A 15,647-nucleotide genomic window follows, 5' to 3' on the forward strand; every position below is an offset into this window, starting at 1 on the left:
TAGTGCGTTTGTTAGTGTTTCCATAAGGTATTTTAAACCACTACAATTTTATGAAGGTCTGGAGTTGGTCTGATGATGAAGTCGAAAAACAGACGATGGAACTCGTCAACGATTTACAGCAGGTATCTTTTGTTTGGGCTTGATTTATTTGTATTGATGAGAACTTTCCACCTAGATGGGTTGTGACTGTATTAAGGGTCTGATGATGAAGACGAAGGACAGTTAAGAGAACTCTTCGACGGTTCACAGTAGATACCTTGTATTTTGACTTGATAATTTTGTATTGATGAGAACTTTCCACCTGGATAGGTTGTGACTGTATTAGGGGTCTGGTGACGAAGATGAAGGAGAGTTAAGGGAACTCCTCGACGGTTCACAGTAGCAACCTTGTGTTTGGACTTGATAAATTTTATATTGATGAGAACTTTCCAACCATATGGATTGTGTAGTAGGTGTGCTAACACTAAAAATTAAAAAATAAAAATTTTAATAAAAAAATTCAACCGACTTCCAACTTAAAAATTAGCCTAAACTAAAAAGCAAAAAATAACATCTTACCTACGTGCTACCTTCTGATCAGTTTGAAGGCGGTGCCAATCCAGTGTCATGTTTTAATTAAAGCCGTTTCTGAAAGAACCACAGAAATTTTGTAATTTAAACGGCTTAAATTAAACCATCACTGGCTTGGCACCGCCTTCAAACTGATCAGAAGGTAGCACGTAGGTAAGATGTTATTTTTTGCTTTTTAGTTTAGGCTAATTTTTAAGTTGGAAGTCGGTTGAATTTTTTTATTAAAATTTTTATCTTATTTATGTTATGTTGTTTTGGCTGAATAAATGTTTTTATTATTATTATTATTAGATATTTTCCACACTATGATATAAACAAGTAAAAAAAACATACCTTCCCCAGAAACAGTTTTTAAAAACGTGTTAGATCGTTGATCTTTTAATTTGACAGAGGGGTAACGTAAAGTGAGGCAGGTCCCATATAATTTGTCTGAGCTCTATATTTTGTCGATCGGTGAGTTGTTCGCCGAACTATCACCAAAAGCTGAATTCAGACCCAAAGACCTTATACTTACTAACTTATAAGTATAAGGTCTTTGCTCAGACCAAACCAAAGATTAATGTTTTCTACATTCAAAACTTTGACAATGGCAACTAGCAAGGAAGGGCAACGTATATAATAATCTGTGACTGCCGGACTGACATTAAAACAGACATGGCGCGTGTTACTAAGATCCCGCAAGTGTTGAATATTTTCGTATTATTCTGTGTATTTTTATGTTGTTTCACAAATGTAGAAAGTAAAAATGTTGAATTAGATGAAGATAATTGGCGACAAATCCTCGATGGGGAATGGATGGTTGAATTGTAAGTATTATTTTACTGACCCGGTACTTTTCAAAACGTGTCAAAAATCTAAATTCGTAGAATTAGTTTACATTATCCCGTTAGCAAAGAAACCAATTTCGCCAGACATTTTCGGGCTGTGTATGTTAATTAATGTTTATATTGTTTCGTAATTGCGTAGATGATTATTGTTTTTTTTTGTGTAGGTTGTCTAGTCTAAAGCAAAGGGTTCAATAAACTTGGCAAGGTCGATAAGGTCTAAAGAACCGTTTTAGAGGCTACGAACACATATGACGCACCTATTGTGTCCGTATTTGTTGAAACTTAAAACTTAACTTTTTGTCTTAAAATATCATCTGACACCAGTCCTCAGTAATTGAAACCGAATCTGTTGAACGTTGAAAAATGACTCATTCGATAAATAATTTTCCTAATTGAACGTTGAGCGCTTTGCCCATTTCAAGGTGTTTCTCAAGGTAGAACTCCTCCACACATCAAAATAAAAAAAAAGTATACTGGTGTTGTTGAAATGTATTTGTATACCATAGTGAAAATTCGATTTTTTTCTCTCTGGAAACTTTAACAAAGCTTAGTTTCAGCATATAATGAGATTTAACTCCTAAGTCTCTGGTAAGGCTAAACATATTCTATGGCATGTTCTGTGCTTGTGCTGTAGTTTTTGGATGAAAATCCATATTCTGGTCAGTAAGTACCAGCTGAATTGTAAACTACTTAATTAAGCTCACAATAAACAATAATACAATTGTTAAAACAATATATAATGCATGCACAACATACAAGGTAAAAGAATTTGCAAAATCACCCCAGGAGATCCAGAGCTTACCCTGTACAACCTCACAAATTTTTTATAATATTCATCATTATCAACCCATATTTGGCTCATTGTTGAGCTAGAGTCTCCTCTCAGGATGAGAGGGGTTAGGCCAATAGTCCACCACGCTGGCCTATGCAGATTGGCAGACTTCACACACACAGAGAATTAAGAAAATTCAGAATGGCATGCAGGTTTCCTCACAATGTTTTTCCTTCACCATTGGGACATAATATTTAATTTCATAAAATGCACACAACTGAAAAGTTGGAGGTGCATGCCGTGGACCATATTATTTTATAATATTAGTAAAGATTTTTATGATACATTAAGTACCTAACAGATTCAGAATACAGGTCTACATAGATCATACATCATATTTAATTGTGTAGGATATTATCTGAATAGACATCCACTACTTAGTTATTTAGGGTCTACTAACTACTACTAAGGTTATTTAGTGTCTTACACAATCTGAGAACAGGGGAATTGGTACCAAGAACAGATCCATGTAGCTGAGGATATAAAGGAGAGATTGGTTTTTGTTGATAATTAGATAAATCAATATAAATATTAAATAAACATTTGTGTAAACAATATACAATACACAATACAGTAAGTAAGCATGTTATGGGTACTAAGAGAGCTGAGTCTATCATACACATTTATTTATAAGTACATGACAATCATTTACATTTAAATTAAAGGGAATCTTAGATGTAAACTGAGGCTATAATAATTGAATGCATGAGATTACCTCCATGTGGAATGTTAAGTCAACTGTTATTGTTCTGACAGTCTTTTCAGTCAATGATTTTATAGAGAAAAGGTTCAACCAACACCTTTAGACACTATGGCTTGACTGTTGGATCAAAAATATAGTATGCGGTGATCCAGGAAACAGAGTGTATTGATCACACTGAACAACACTTGCTTGGGCACTCAAATGAGTGTGCTTTAGACCACATTATTGAAATTAATCGGTCCCCAACTGGGCTGATGAGGTTTTCTGAATTAATTCACAACTGGCTGGTGGGAGGCTTCGGCCGTGGCTACTTACCACCCTACCAGCGAAGACATACCGCCAACCAAAAGGGGTGTGGATTGTCATCCTACTTCTAACAAGTTGCCCGCTTCCATCTTAGATTCTATCATCGCTTACCATCAGATAAGATTGTGGTCAAGGGCTAACAAATTTACAGAAAGGGATTGTTCCAAAGTTATCTAAGAACACCATCTATGGGTAGTTTAAAATAAATACCATTGTTTTACTATGCCTGTAGATGGCACGCATCCTTGCCTCGCCTGATTACACTTATTGTAACACATTCACCAACTTACACCCCAAGTTAAGTGTGCCTTAAGAAGTTTTACTTCAATTACAAACTTAGATTGAATAAGTAAACTTACTGCCTGATTCAATAATTCTTTGTCGTACTTTTCCAGTTACGCGCCATGGTGCCCTGCGTGCAACGCGCTAGGCCCCGCGTGGACTGCGCTGGGCAACTCTGCAAAAGAGAGGAATCTGGAATTCAAGACTGGCGCCGTCGACGTCACCAAGACCCCGGGCCTGAGCGGGCGCTTCGTCGTTACCGCCCTGCCTACCATATACCAGTGAGTGACCTTAAGTCCCCAAATGAAATGCCACAGCCACATAATACTGTCTGGTGCTAGGCATAGACCATAGCTAGAGACAAATAGCTTAGCAATTCATGGATTCACCATGCGAGTGCCAGGTTGGTCGCATGGCAGAAAGAAAATCTCTGAGCAGAGTCTTGGACCTGTGACCAATGGATGTTGTCTGTGTTCTCCCTGGCTAGCCAACTTTGGTAAGATCCTATTAGAGCAGCTTTGGATGCCTGCTCTAATATACTATAATGTTGTGAAGAAACCATCAGTGTAGATTAGTAAACTCTTCTAAGTAAACTTTCTTCCATCTTAGATTGCATTGTCACTTAATAGCAACTATGATTGCAGTCAAGGGCTAACATACACACTATCATTGTATTGTCAGATGTGTTGCTACAGATATACTGCTATTAGCATGTCTACTCTACTCGGATAAAGAATTGCAAAGCCCAGTACCGCCCGTCCTATGACTCACGCTCGCGCCGAGTAGCACAAAATTTGGCAAGACAAGTAACGTGTCCTTACTATGTCTTTTCTTACATTTCCACTCGTGCATTATATAGCGGGAGGGTAGTATATTAGGGAAAGTTATCCAGTACTTTTTTTGGTTGATGGCTGTAATCCTACTTCCTACTATCCTACTTAATATTATAAACGCGAAAGATTGTATGGATGTTTGGATGTTTGTTACTCTATAACGCCGCTACTACTGAAGCGATTTAGCTGAAACTTGGAATGGAAATAGATTTTACTCTGGATTAACACATAGGCTTCTTTTTATCCCGAAAAAAACCATGGTTTCCCGAGATTTGCGATAACTGATGATTTTGATGATATGAATACTCTTTCACGCCTCAACTACTGAACCGAATTAGATGAAATTTGGTATAAAGATATATTACATAGCCTGGATTAACACATAGACTACTTTTTATCCCGTAAAAATCCATGGTTTCCGAGGGATTTGTGAAAAACTCAATTCCACGCGGACGAAGTGCGCTACTAGTCCGCTAGTGATCGATATTTTGTATTCATCAGTGATTTACATCTTTATGTCAAAGAAAATGGTTCTCTATATATCTATATGGTATGGTTATAATCTATATGGCTATATGGCTATGGTAATCTTCAATGGTTTGTTTACAGTGTGAAAAATGGCGAGTTCCGCCAGTACAAAGGGCCTCGCGACGCGGACTCGATGCTCGACTACGTGAAGCGAGGTCTCTGGAAGAAGACTGAGGCTGTGCCTTCGTGGAAATCACCTGACTCGATACAGATGGGACTTGTGGCGCACTTCTTCAAGCTTAGCCAAGCATTGCGGGTAAATGTCGCAGATTATAAAACTAGACTGCCGCTAATAGGGATGGTCCATTTTATATCCACTAAATATTATTTTAGGCTATCATTAACAGCTATAATTTTTTTATTTCTAACTATTGTCAGTAAAGTTTATTCTATAACATAAATAAACAAGCTCATGAAACTAATTATACATAAACTCTAACAACAGTTTTAGTTATTTTGTCTATACCAATATTATAAACAAGAAATATTTAACTAAACTCTATCAATGAGTTTTAGTCATATTGACTTTACTAATATTATAAACAAGAAATATTTGATGGTTTGTTTGTATTGAATAGGCTCTAACTACTGGATTGATTTAAAAAATTCTTTTACCATTATAACCCTATAATATCCTTAATGAACATAAAATATAATTTAAATTAAATAGCAAAACTGTAAGGCATAAAAGCATAACTTTGTGAGGAAACCTATGTGTTAAGTCTGCCAATCCGTATTGGGCTAGCATGGTTGACTATTAGCCTAACCCCTCTCATTCTGAGAGGAGACTCTTGTTCGACCGTGAGCCGATTATTGGTTGTTAATGATGAAATATTTATTTTATGTCAATGCTTTGTATATTTATGTGTAGGGAGTCCACAATATGCTGATGGAGACCTACGGGCTGCCTACATGGGGCTCCTACTTCATCTTCGCAGTGGCCACTATCTTCATCGGAGCCCTGCTTGGACTGGTGAGATATTTAAAAATAAATCTTAATATTGCTTCCACAAATGTGACAAAACTATTTGCCAATGTACATTATGTGTGCATATTATACTATGGAGTTACTTAGAACATTTTGTTCTATGCTTAAGTTATATTTAAGTATTTACTCTCTTTCGACAGTGGCTTAAAATAAAGTAAGTGATTTATATATTTGTTTGATCAGTTAATGGTGTGCATCATCGACATGCTGTACCCGCCGCGCGCGCCCAAGGTGCTGGTCAGCCGCGCCGAGGCCGAGCGCAGACGGGAGCAGGACAAGAGATCTGATGACGACCAGGTGGGCTAGTAGTTTGATCAGTTAATGGTGTGCATCATCGACATGCTGTACCCGCCGCTCGCGCCCAAGGTGCTGGTCAGCCGCGCCGAGGCCGAGCGTAGACGGGAGCAGGACAAGAGATCTGATGACGACCAGGTGGGCTAGTAATTTGATCAGTTAATGGTGTGCATCATCGGCATGCTGTACCCGCCGCTCGCGCCCAAGGTGCTGGTCAGCCGCGCCGAGGCCGAGCGTAGACGGGAGCAGGACAAGAGATCTGATGACGACCAGGTGGGCTAGTAATTTGATCAGTTAATGGTGTGCATCATCGGCATGCTGTACCCGCCGCTCGCGCCCAAGGTGCTGGTCAGCCGCGCCGAGGCCGAGCGTAGACGGGAGCAGGACAAGAGATCTGATGACGACCAGGTGGGCTAGTAGTTTGATCAGTTAATGGAGTGCAACATACCAATAAGGAACACTAAGATAATTTTACAGACTGACTATATTTTTTGATATTATGAAGGATAATATTATTTGATATTATGTATATTTCTCAAATTAAGAAATTCACTTGTGTTAGTTACACTATTTTATCGGAGTCCAAATGAGAGAAAATATCTCGTCTTTATTTGAATCACATACATATTCCTTATTTATGTGTTTCCCCTTTATCAATCCAGGAGCTGATAAACGATGACATAGTGGACGATGCAGAGCTGGCTCCCGACAGCGACCCTGAGAGAGTCTCACTCAGCGATGTGAGTACTTCTTGTAAGAGCTCTTTAATCGTTATCAGGCTATTTTATTATTTAGGTTGTTACTAAAATAATCATTATTTATGTTCTTACAAAAATAATCATTATTTATGGTGTTACAAAAATAATCATTATTTATGGTGTTACAAAAATTATCATTATTTATGGTGTTACGAAAATTATCATTATTTATGTTGTTATAAAAATATTCATTAATTAAGTTTTTACAAATATAATTGTTGTTTCTGTTGTTACATAAATAATCTTTAATCACATTCTTACAAAAATAATAAATAATTATGTTGTTACAAAAATGATCATTATTTATGCTGTTACAAAAATAATAATTAATTATGTTGTCCCAAAAATAATCATTATTTATGTAGTTTCAAAAATTATAATTAATTATGGTGTTACAAAAATAATAATTAATTATTATGTTACAAAAACAATCATTATTTATGTAGTTTCAAAAATAATAATTAATTATAGTATTAGAAAAAGAATCAATATATAAGTTGTTGCAAAAATAATCATTAATTTTGTTGTTGTTACAAAAATAATCATTATTTATGTTGTTACAAAAATAATAATTAATTATGTTGTCCCAAAAATAATAATTATTTATATTGTTCGTTAAATAATAATTAATTATTTTTTTACATAAATAATCATTAATTATGTTGTTGTTAATAATTCCAGACATCGGAGGACGAAAAGGAGAAGCCGGCGGCGGGGGCGGGCGACGAGGCGCGCGGCGCGGACGCGCCCGAGGTGCGCAAGCGTAGACCGCGCAAGGCCGACTAGACGCGCGGTACACCAGTTCGACTCCCGGCCGCGCCTCACGGTGCTAGCGGAGGTTACTAGACGACGGGAACTAGGGGGATGCAATTGATATTGTTTCTTTTAAATGAAATAAATAAACGGCTTAGCTCATATAATTTTCTCGGCATATACCCGACAAATTGAAAGTCACGTACAGGCTTATAAACATGAATTAAAATTATTTCAAAGTAAAGTGAACTTTAAGTAGCAGGGATTAGGTTCACTTTACGAAGTAAATTGTACTTTCTATATTATAAATATGGAAGTTAGGATTTTGTATTAATGTATTATTTCTCTACTTTTTTGGGCGTATGAGAATTTAGAAATCATTCGGGGCTCCTAATCATGAGTTTGTTCTTATAACAACACTTTGTGATGATCAAATTCGTCGGGTATATGCCGACAGCATCTCTAATTTTCAGCTATATATTTATTTCATTGTAATGGGTACTACATACGATAATTAAAACGCATTTTCTAAAACTGTTAATACATGTTATTAATTATTATTTTTATTATTATATAATATGCCGTTTTTAATAAATTCATTATCATTCACAAAAAAAAAATACCATAATAATAAAATAGTTTATGGTGTTATGCTGAGGGGCTTGAAATAAAACTTCTTAGTCGATTTAACCCTCTCAAGATGGTGCACCCCTTATTAAAGGGATCAAAAGTTAATGTTGGTTCTCCAAATTTTAATAAATAAATTAATAATATGTAATTATCACTTAATAACCGATCTGCGTTTGTTTAATAAAAAAAATAAAACCTTAAAATTTCAATCTGAATATGTTATATACTCAGAGGCACAATTATCCGCCCACTTTCACATACTCGCTTCATATATAAGGGGGCGGATAATTGTGCCTCTGAGTATAGAATTTCTATGTTCGAAAGACTGTTGGACGTATGGATGTAGTAGTAATGTACACAAACGCGTATGTGTGTATCAACGAACGGAGTGTCAGCACAACAAAAAGGTATTGTTTAATTATTTCGAGTCAATAGAGGCATAGATACCCGTTTAACAAGAAACCGTTACTTTGCAATCACTCGTACAGATGATAATTTATAAACATGTTTCTGTTTTTCTGACACTCCTTCAGTTCACACAAACGTGCCTGTCCGTACACATCACTACAACAAAAGCCAAACTGTTTCCCGATAATATACTCGGAGGCACAATTATCCGTTCACTTTAGTATACTCGCGTCATATTCAAGTGGGCGAATAATTGTGCCTCTGAGTATAGAATATCTACGATCCACTTCCAAAATCCACGTGCATGAAGTCGCTGGCTTAAGCTACTATACTACTGCAAAATATACTGGGTGACATTTTTAGTCGTCTCCAAAAAAAATTGGCGTGACAATTAAATAAAATAGAAGGTTGTGGCATTATTACTTTATTTTTTTATCTTATTTCTACTAACTTATTGATATTTTTTTTTCTATAAATAAATTCTACTCAGGTATATAATATTATGATATTTTTATTTCATTCAAAAAAACCGATTGTGCTCCGAATTTTTTACTATGCAGACCAAAAAAGTCACTCAGTAATTTATTTTAATAAATAATAAATATAAATCATTCGGCCTAACATGCATCAACGACTTATTATCTAATGAAGAGAAAAAGACAAGAGTGGAAATATCGCTCTCTTTTTCGTACCAATGCAACACAAAGGAAAGAGCTATATTTTGTGTTGATATTAGTCAACATTTTGCCTTGAAATAATATTTATTTGTTTGTTTATCAATAAGCATGTATAATGTGTCGGGTGGCACCGACAGTGATTTTACCATCATTTTGTGGTAGAGAAAACACACAGGACTTGTGACCCTGGGTGTAGGTTTAAAGGATCCGAATGCACTAACACTCCCCTCCAGAACATGTCGAGCAAGGGAAGTAGGGGTGGATACCCACACTAAACAATTTATGATCAATAATTACAACACAAAACATTATTGCACAAAATTAAGAGCACGACTAGCAGCGTGACGGCGTTCACGCTGCCTAACAAAGGACTAAACTCAAGTCATCAAAATCCTCTTATATATACCATCACTGTCGCTCGAGGAACTTCTAACATACGGGCTTATCCAGTAAATTTAAACAAAATGACAAAAAATAATTATCTAAAAGAGAAAAAAATAAAACAAAAAAAGAATGAAATAAGTAAAAAAAAGAAAATAAAACTTGAAATAATGGTGACTAAAAACAACAAATAAAGAGAAAACTTACATTTTCTCGCAAAATTAGCCAGTTATCTGCAAAAAAATATTGTCGTGGCGCATGTTAGGCCTATATGAGGCCATTAAATGACAGGAGTTTTTACTAAACACAAACTTAATTAATGTGTTGTTTTTTTGTAATTACAAATTAAATTTAATATACGTTGCACGTTTTCGTAACTGCACCATTTTTTTTATAATGTTTTAGTTAGCCACGCACCATTGTTTGATAAGTATTATTATTAGATTTTAACATAATTTACGTAAATTTAATTAATTAATTATTATTATCATTAATTAATTATTATTATTTTAACACACACTGGTGACATTATATTATCATTAATTGTGGAATCGACGGGAATCAAATCCAGCAGGCCTATTCACTTTAGTGTATTAGTTTATTAACATCAAATCATTAGCCTATTGTTAATAAAAATCACAATGTCAAACACGTTAGTAATTTTGATTATTTAGCAATAGATTAATATTGAATACAAAATCAAGCGATTTAAAAATCACTAACAATGTTTAGTTGATAATTTTCACTCGCATATAGTTACTCAAAGTTAGAGAATAGGCCCTCTGGATGTCGCGGGTAGTTGTTAACGATGTCAGAATTTCTAATGTGTAACTTTTCCTGCCCACCAATCCACATTGAAGCAGCCAAGTTGGTCGGAGCTATATGTATACTCTCGAAAATGAACATTCAGTGACTATTAAGTTAATGTTCATAGTTCTATAGCTCAATAGTAAGAGGCGTCGGACTAATGACCGAGGGGTGGTGGTTCGACCCCTCCAAAAAAAAATTTAGAAATCTAAAGTCTATAAACGATTTAAATATAATTGAAATTTGAATGATGACTTTAATTTGTTTTTCTCTTTACATCTCTAAAATACAATTTATACATTTTTATCATTTTTAACAGTTTTTTTTTCATAAAATAAATTAACTTGTGTGTTAATTTAAATATTATATATTTTTCGTGTTAAACAATATTCCGTGTATTTAGAAATAAATTTATTGAACAATGCACAATTATTTACACCAACTAAAGCAATAATATTACTTATATAAAATATAACTAGTGTATCTATAAAATTAATGCAATTCAATCCGCAAACAAAATATCACAAATATAATCAGAGGCAAAATTATCTGACCACTTGAATATAACGCGATTATATTAAATTGGGCGGATAATTATGCCTCTGAGTGTAGTAGTTACACCGCGACAGACATTGATTCGATACCCATTGGCTACCCAATTTTTCATGTATTGTAAAAAGAAATTACATTTCATTTGGTTGTATAAATGTTTTTTTTTTATTATACTCTTTATTTTCTATCTTCTTTTACAGTTGACTGAACATTTTGAAGATCCGAAACTGGTCTTTTTATAAAATCTCGATTGTGAACATTCCTAAATGACATAATTTTACAAAATATGTACTTAACTGCCATTTTTATGTTCTACACATTCATTATAATGCTAGTTGGGCGCATTTCATATTTATGCATAGCCTTACCTAAAGACTGTTGGTAGGTAAGTTAACTAAGGAAGAATTTTGTATTCTGTACGTTCCTATAACAGTGATCTGCATTTATTCCAGGCATTGGCCTCTTATAATAAAAGGACGCACAATCATGTAGAAAATTTCACTTAAAAACTGACCAATTTTGCTTTGACAGTTTTAGAATTAAGGTAAAGAAAATTATACTTACCTAAAGACCTTTAAAATTCAAAGGTCTTTAAATATATAGTCCAATATTCAATAAAATCCCAAATTCAGAGCAAATTCAACCATAAGAATTGAGTTTAAGGTTGAATTTGCAAATGCGACTACTTGAATTGAGTGCCAAGAAGTTGTGTTTGGCACTCATTGAGTGGTGATGTTTTTTGGTCGCTGATTGTGCATCCACTTTTTAATAGGAGTTTGATGATAACAGGTCAGAAAAAAGGAGTAAGTTTCAGTCTATAGCAAATATTGAGGATTCTGTTTTTTTTTCTATAATTTTCATAGATAATAAATGAGATTTCAAAATATAACGCGTGGCCTTAAGTATCATGGCAGACGATTAATTGTAGTTGTATTTCATGAAGACAACTGAGCTGAGGTTGATTTTTTTTGTAGCGCTATCACAATTTTTGGTCATTGTATGCACCATTTTTTAATATACTCAGAAGCACATTTATCCGCCCATTTTAGTATCGTCGTCGTCATCAACCCATATTCGGCTCACTGCTGAGCTCGAGTCTCCTCTCAGAATGAGAGGGGTTAGGCCAATAGTCCACCACGCTGGCCCAATGCGGATTGGCAGACTTCACACACGCAGAGAATGAAGATAATTCTCTGGTATGCAGGTTTCCTCACGATGTTTTCCTTCACCGATTGAGACACGTGATATTTAATTTCTTAAAATGCACACAACTGAAAAGTTGGAGGTGCATGCCCGGGACCGGATTCGAACCCACACCCTCCGGAATCGGAGGCAGAGGTCATATCCACTAGGCTATCACTGCTCCATTTTAGTATACTAGCGCATATTAAAGTAGGCGGATAATTGTGCCTCTGAGTATATTTTTTGAGCATAGATTTCCCACTATGTAGACTTATACAGTGCTGCATTAAAACCGAAGCGCAGTGGTCTTCGTGATTTAGAGTAATATTAATAAATGTAATTTTGGCATATTGTTAAAAAAAATACAGTCAAAACTCGATTATCCGGACCTCAGTTTCTATCGCCGTTTTTAGTAAGTTTATTTTTTATTATTAAGCATTTTAAACCCCGTAAACCGCTTGAGCCGTGATACTCTGCCTCCGATTCCGGAGGGTGTGGGTTCGAATCCGGTCCTTGGCATGCACCTCCAACTTTTCAGTTGTGTGCATTTTAAGAAACTAAATATCACGTGTCTCAAACGGTGAAGGAAAAATATCGTGAAGAAATCTGCATACCAGAGAATTTTCTTAATTGTCTAAGAATAAAGTGTGAAGTCTGTGAAATCTGCCAATCCGCATTGGGCCGGCGTGGTGGACTATTGGAGTAACTCCTGAGAGGAGACTCGAACTCAGCAGTGAGCTGTGAGTGGGTTGATGAAACAGCTCGTAAATGTAGTCTATACAAATAGTTATGTATTTGTTTAGCGAGTCCCGGATTTGAATCCCGAAAAGGAATTCTAATTAAAAATCCCGAGCCTACTGAGGTTTTCACCTCAATCACACACAAGTCACAAGAATCAATGTATTTTTCACCTCAATGGTGAAAAAATTACAAGATGTGATGTGATATTCATTTGAATACCTGCAGGCTAATTCACTATCTTTGACGTATGCTAGTTGACATATTATATGAAATTGAGATTATAAGTAACAAATGTCATTCAGTGCCTATCCTACAATAGGTGAATGACATTTCTCATTTAATTTGACGTTTTTTTTCAATAGGTTGTTACTGAAGACCAAAATAGTGAATAGGCCAGGTGGATTTTACATTATCCTATATCTTAGATATGCCCATATGGGAATAACTAGGATTTACCACTTTCTGATAAGTGTCTTATTCAAATGTTTTTTCTTTATCATAGACATAAAATAAGAAATTGACAAAACTTGCGGTTACAACTTTCCGGCACTTATCAGAAGTTGGTAAAATAGGCCCTTAGGCCTAGTTCGGACAACTTTAGTATTTTAGTCGAGTACGAACAATTTTTGGATTTACCACCCAAAAATTGTTTGTACTCGACTAAAATACTAATGTAGTCTGTACGGCCTCTTAGTCCGGTTAATCGAGATTACTAAATAATATGTCATCGTATCTACGGAGTTGTATATCAATATTTGCTGCGTCAAGTCGTGGACAACGACAAAATTGCCTTGTACAAAGACTATAGAATGTTTCTAGAGGGAATTGTAATTAACAAGCATAGTTGCTCGCTAATAAAAGTAATCGTATTTATATTGTTGTGTTTTATTTGTAAGACCTTGAATTTGAATAAAATGCCAGCTTCACTTAAACTTAGTATTCTCTCAACAAAACTCAATGATTTTGAACACCAAGTACCTTACCTGTATTGACGGTAGGCTTCATTTACGAACCCTATAGAACTTAGAGCATAGAGGTGCATCAAAAATAACCAGTCCGCCATATTGGATTTAGAATGACGTCACTGACAGTCATACGCATAGTCGTCAATACTTTCAACTCTGAAAATCGGTTCTTAAACAGTTAGGAATAATTTTTATTTAACTGTTAAAATTATAGGTTTGCCGATTGACCCATGCGAGAGCAAGTCTCGATGCCCTTTATTTTATTAAAGCTAGACTCCGCGACACGAAAGAAGTCCTGCAGCTAAAACCTGAACTAAAATTGACAGCGTTTTACACAAATGACAGAGCGTTATGTACCTAATATTTAAATGACAATGATCGCCACGCCACGTCTACGAGACTTGTTTCGTGGCGCGGAGTATAGATATCGGTCAGTTTCCTACCACAAATTGATAAGTAGGTAAGGTAAGAAAATATGGAATTTGACCAACACGAGGCTATAGAAGATAGCAGGTAATGAAGGTGAAGACTTGACCCTATACATATACAAAGGCGTGCTAACGTACCTAGGTCTCTAGTGCTAAGAGATTTTGCAAACAAAATTAAAATATAAAACGGTGGTCAAATATTGTGTAGGAACCTATTACGTACCTAATTTTAAATATATAGTTTAAAAACTACGAGACAATTTTTTTTTATGTACATAATTTTTATAAAATATTATATCGCCTATGACACCTGGGCCACTTGGGAATCTATTGGTACTTACGTCATTAAATAAAATCGGCCCTACGGTGTATTCGGGTAAAAATCAACTGAATGGGCTTAGCGTCTCTGCACTGCGGCTGTATGACATTCATCTGTTATAATCTGATAAATATAAGTAAGATTTGATTTCGACTATTGTGAACAGGCTCCAAAATTACTCGATCAAAAATTATTTCACTAAATTGAAAGCCACATTATCAGTGAGTAACATAGGCAATACTTCATCCCTGTATACTTACGATGGGAACTACGCGGGAGAAACCACAGGATTCTGCTAGTAGTTTCTACAACGCTAGTGCAAACGCTTGCGCTGAGAAATACGTTTAAATAGATGGGTAGGTGCTTTAAATCATCTATTTTTTCTCACTGCAGCTACACGTATCGCTTGACCCAAATTTCATGTAGTTCTAAATAGAAAAAGTGGGTCGGGTCAGGCAAATATTGGATTTTCATGACACTTCAGTTTTTTTAATGCAGTTGTTTTCAAGACGGAGTCATTTAAAAACATGGGTTTTATAAATGCCCAAATGTTAGCGCCTATTAAATTTACTTACCGTTACACTTCGTATCAACTAAAACATACGATTTTTCGGCTATTACTTTTAAGTTTTCATAAAATTTCTTTTTGTTTTTAAACAACCACTGCATTAAAGCGAAAAAAAACCTCAAAGAAGTTTGCAAGTTTTACAGAGACTAACAAACCGCAATAATCTTATAATTTACCACCAGAAGTTCCCGTAGGAATACGGGAATAAAATAGCCTATAGCACTCGGGAATAGTGTAGCTTTTCAACAGTGAAAGAATTTTTCAAATCGGTTCAGTAGTTCCAGAGGCTATTCAAAACATACAAACAATCAAATA

General features: G+C 35.3%; 1 protein-coding gene across 1 annotated transcript; it reads left to right on the forward strand.

Annotated features, from left to right (window-relative positions):
* Positions 1–1,191: 1,191 nt before the first annotated feature.
* Positions 1,192–13,927, forward strand: LOC112055375 (thioredoxin-related transmembrane protein 1). Its single transcript, XM_052886724.1, has 7 exons — positions 1,192–1,376; positions 3,634–3,801; positions 4,963–5,137; positions 5,753–5,854; positions 6,053–6,166; positions 6,826–6,903; positions 7,603–13,927. The coding sequence occupies exons 1-7, from the start codon at positions 1,225–1,227 to the stop codon at positions 7,705–7,707; spliced, it is 894 nt and encodes a 297-aa protein (XP_052742684.1). The 5' UTR covers positions 1,192–1,224; the 3' UTR covers positions 7,708–13,927.
* Positions 13,928–15,647: the final 1,720 nt, after the last annotated feature.

The sequence above is a fragment of the Bicyclus anynana genome, chromosome 18, assembly GCF_947172395.1.
Source record: "Bicyclus anynana chromosome 18, ilBicAnyn1.1, whole genome shotgun sequence".
Classification (NCBI taxonomy): Eukaryota; Metazoa; Arthropoda; class Insecta; order Lepidoptera; family Nymphalidae; genus Bicyclus; species Bicyclus anynana.

What these genes read in the sequence shown, in the direction of transcription:
- LOC112055375 (XM_052886724.1), top strand. Translation starts at nt 1,225, where the DNA reads ATGGCGCGTGTTACTAAGATCCCGCAAGTGTTGAATATTTTCGTATTA. An exon ending in AGCTTAGCCAAGCATTGCGG is followed by an intron (nt 5,138 to 5,752) that starts GTAAATGTCGCA and finishes ATTTATGTGTAG; the next exon opens with GGAGTCCACAATATGCTGAT. An exon ending in TCGGAGCCCTGCTTGGACTG is followed by an intron (nt 5,855 to 6,052) that starts GTGAGATATTTA and finishes TTGTTTGATCAG; the next exon opens with TTAATGGTGTGCATCATCGA.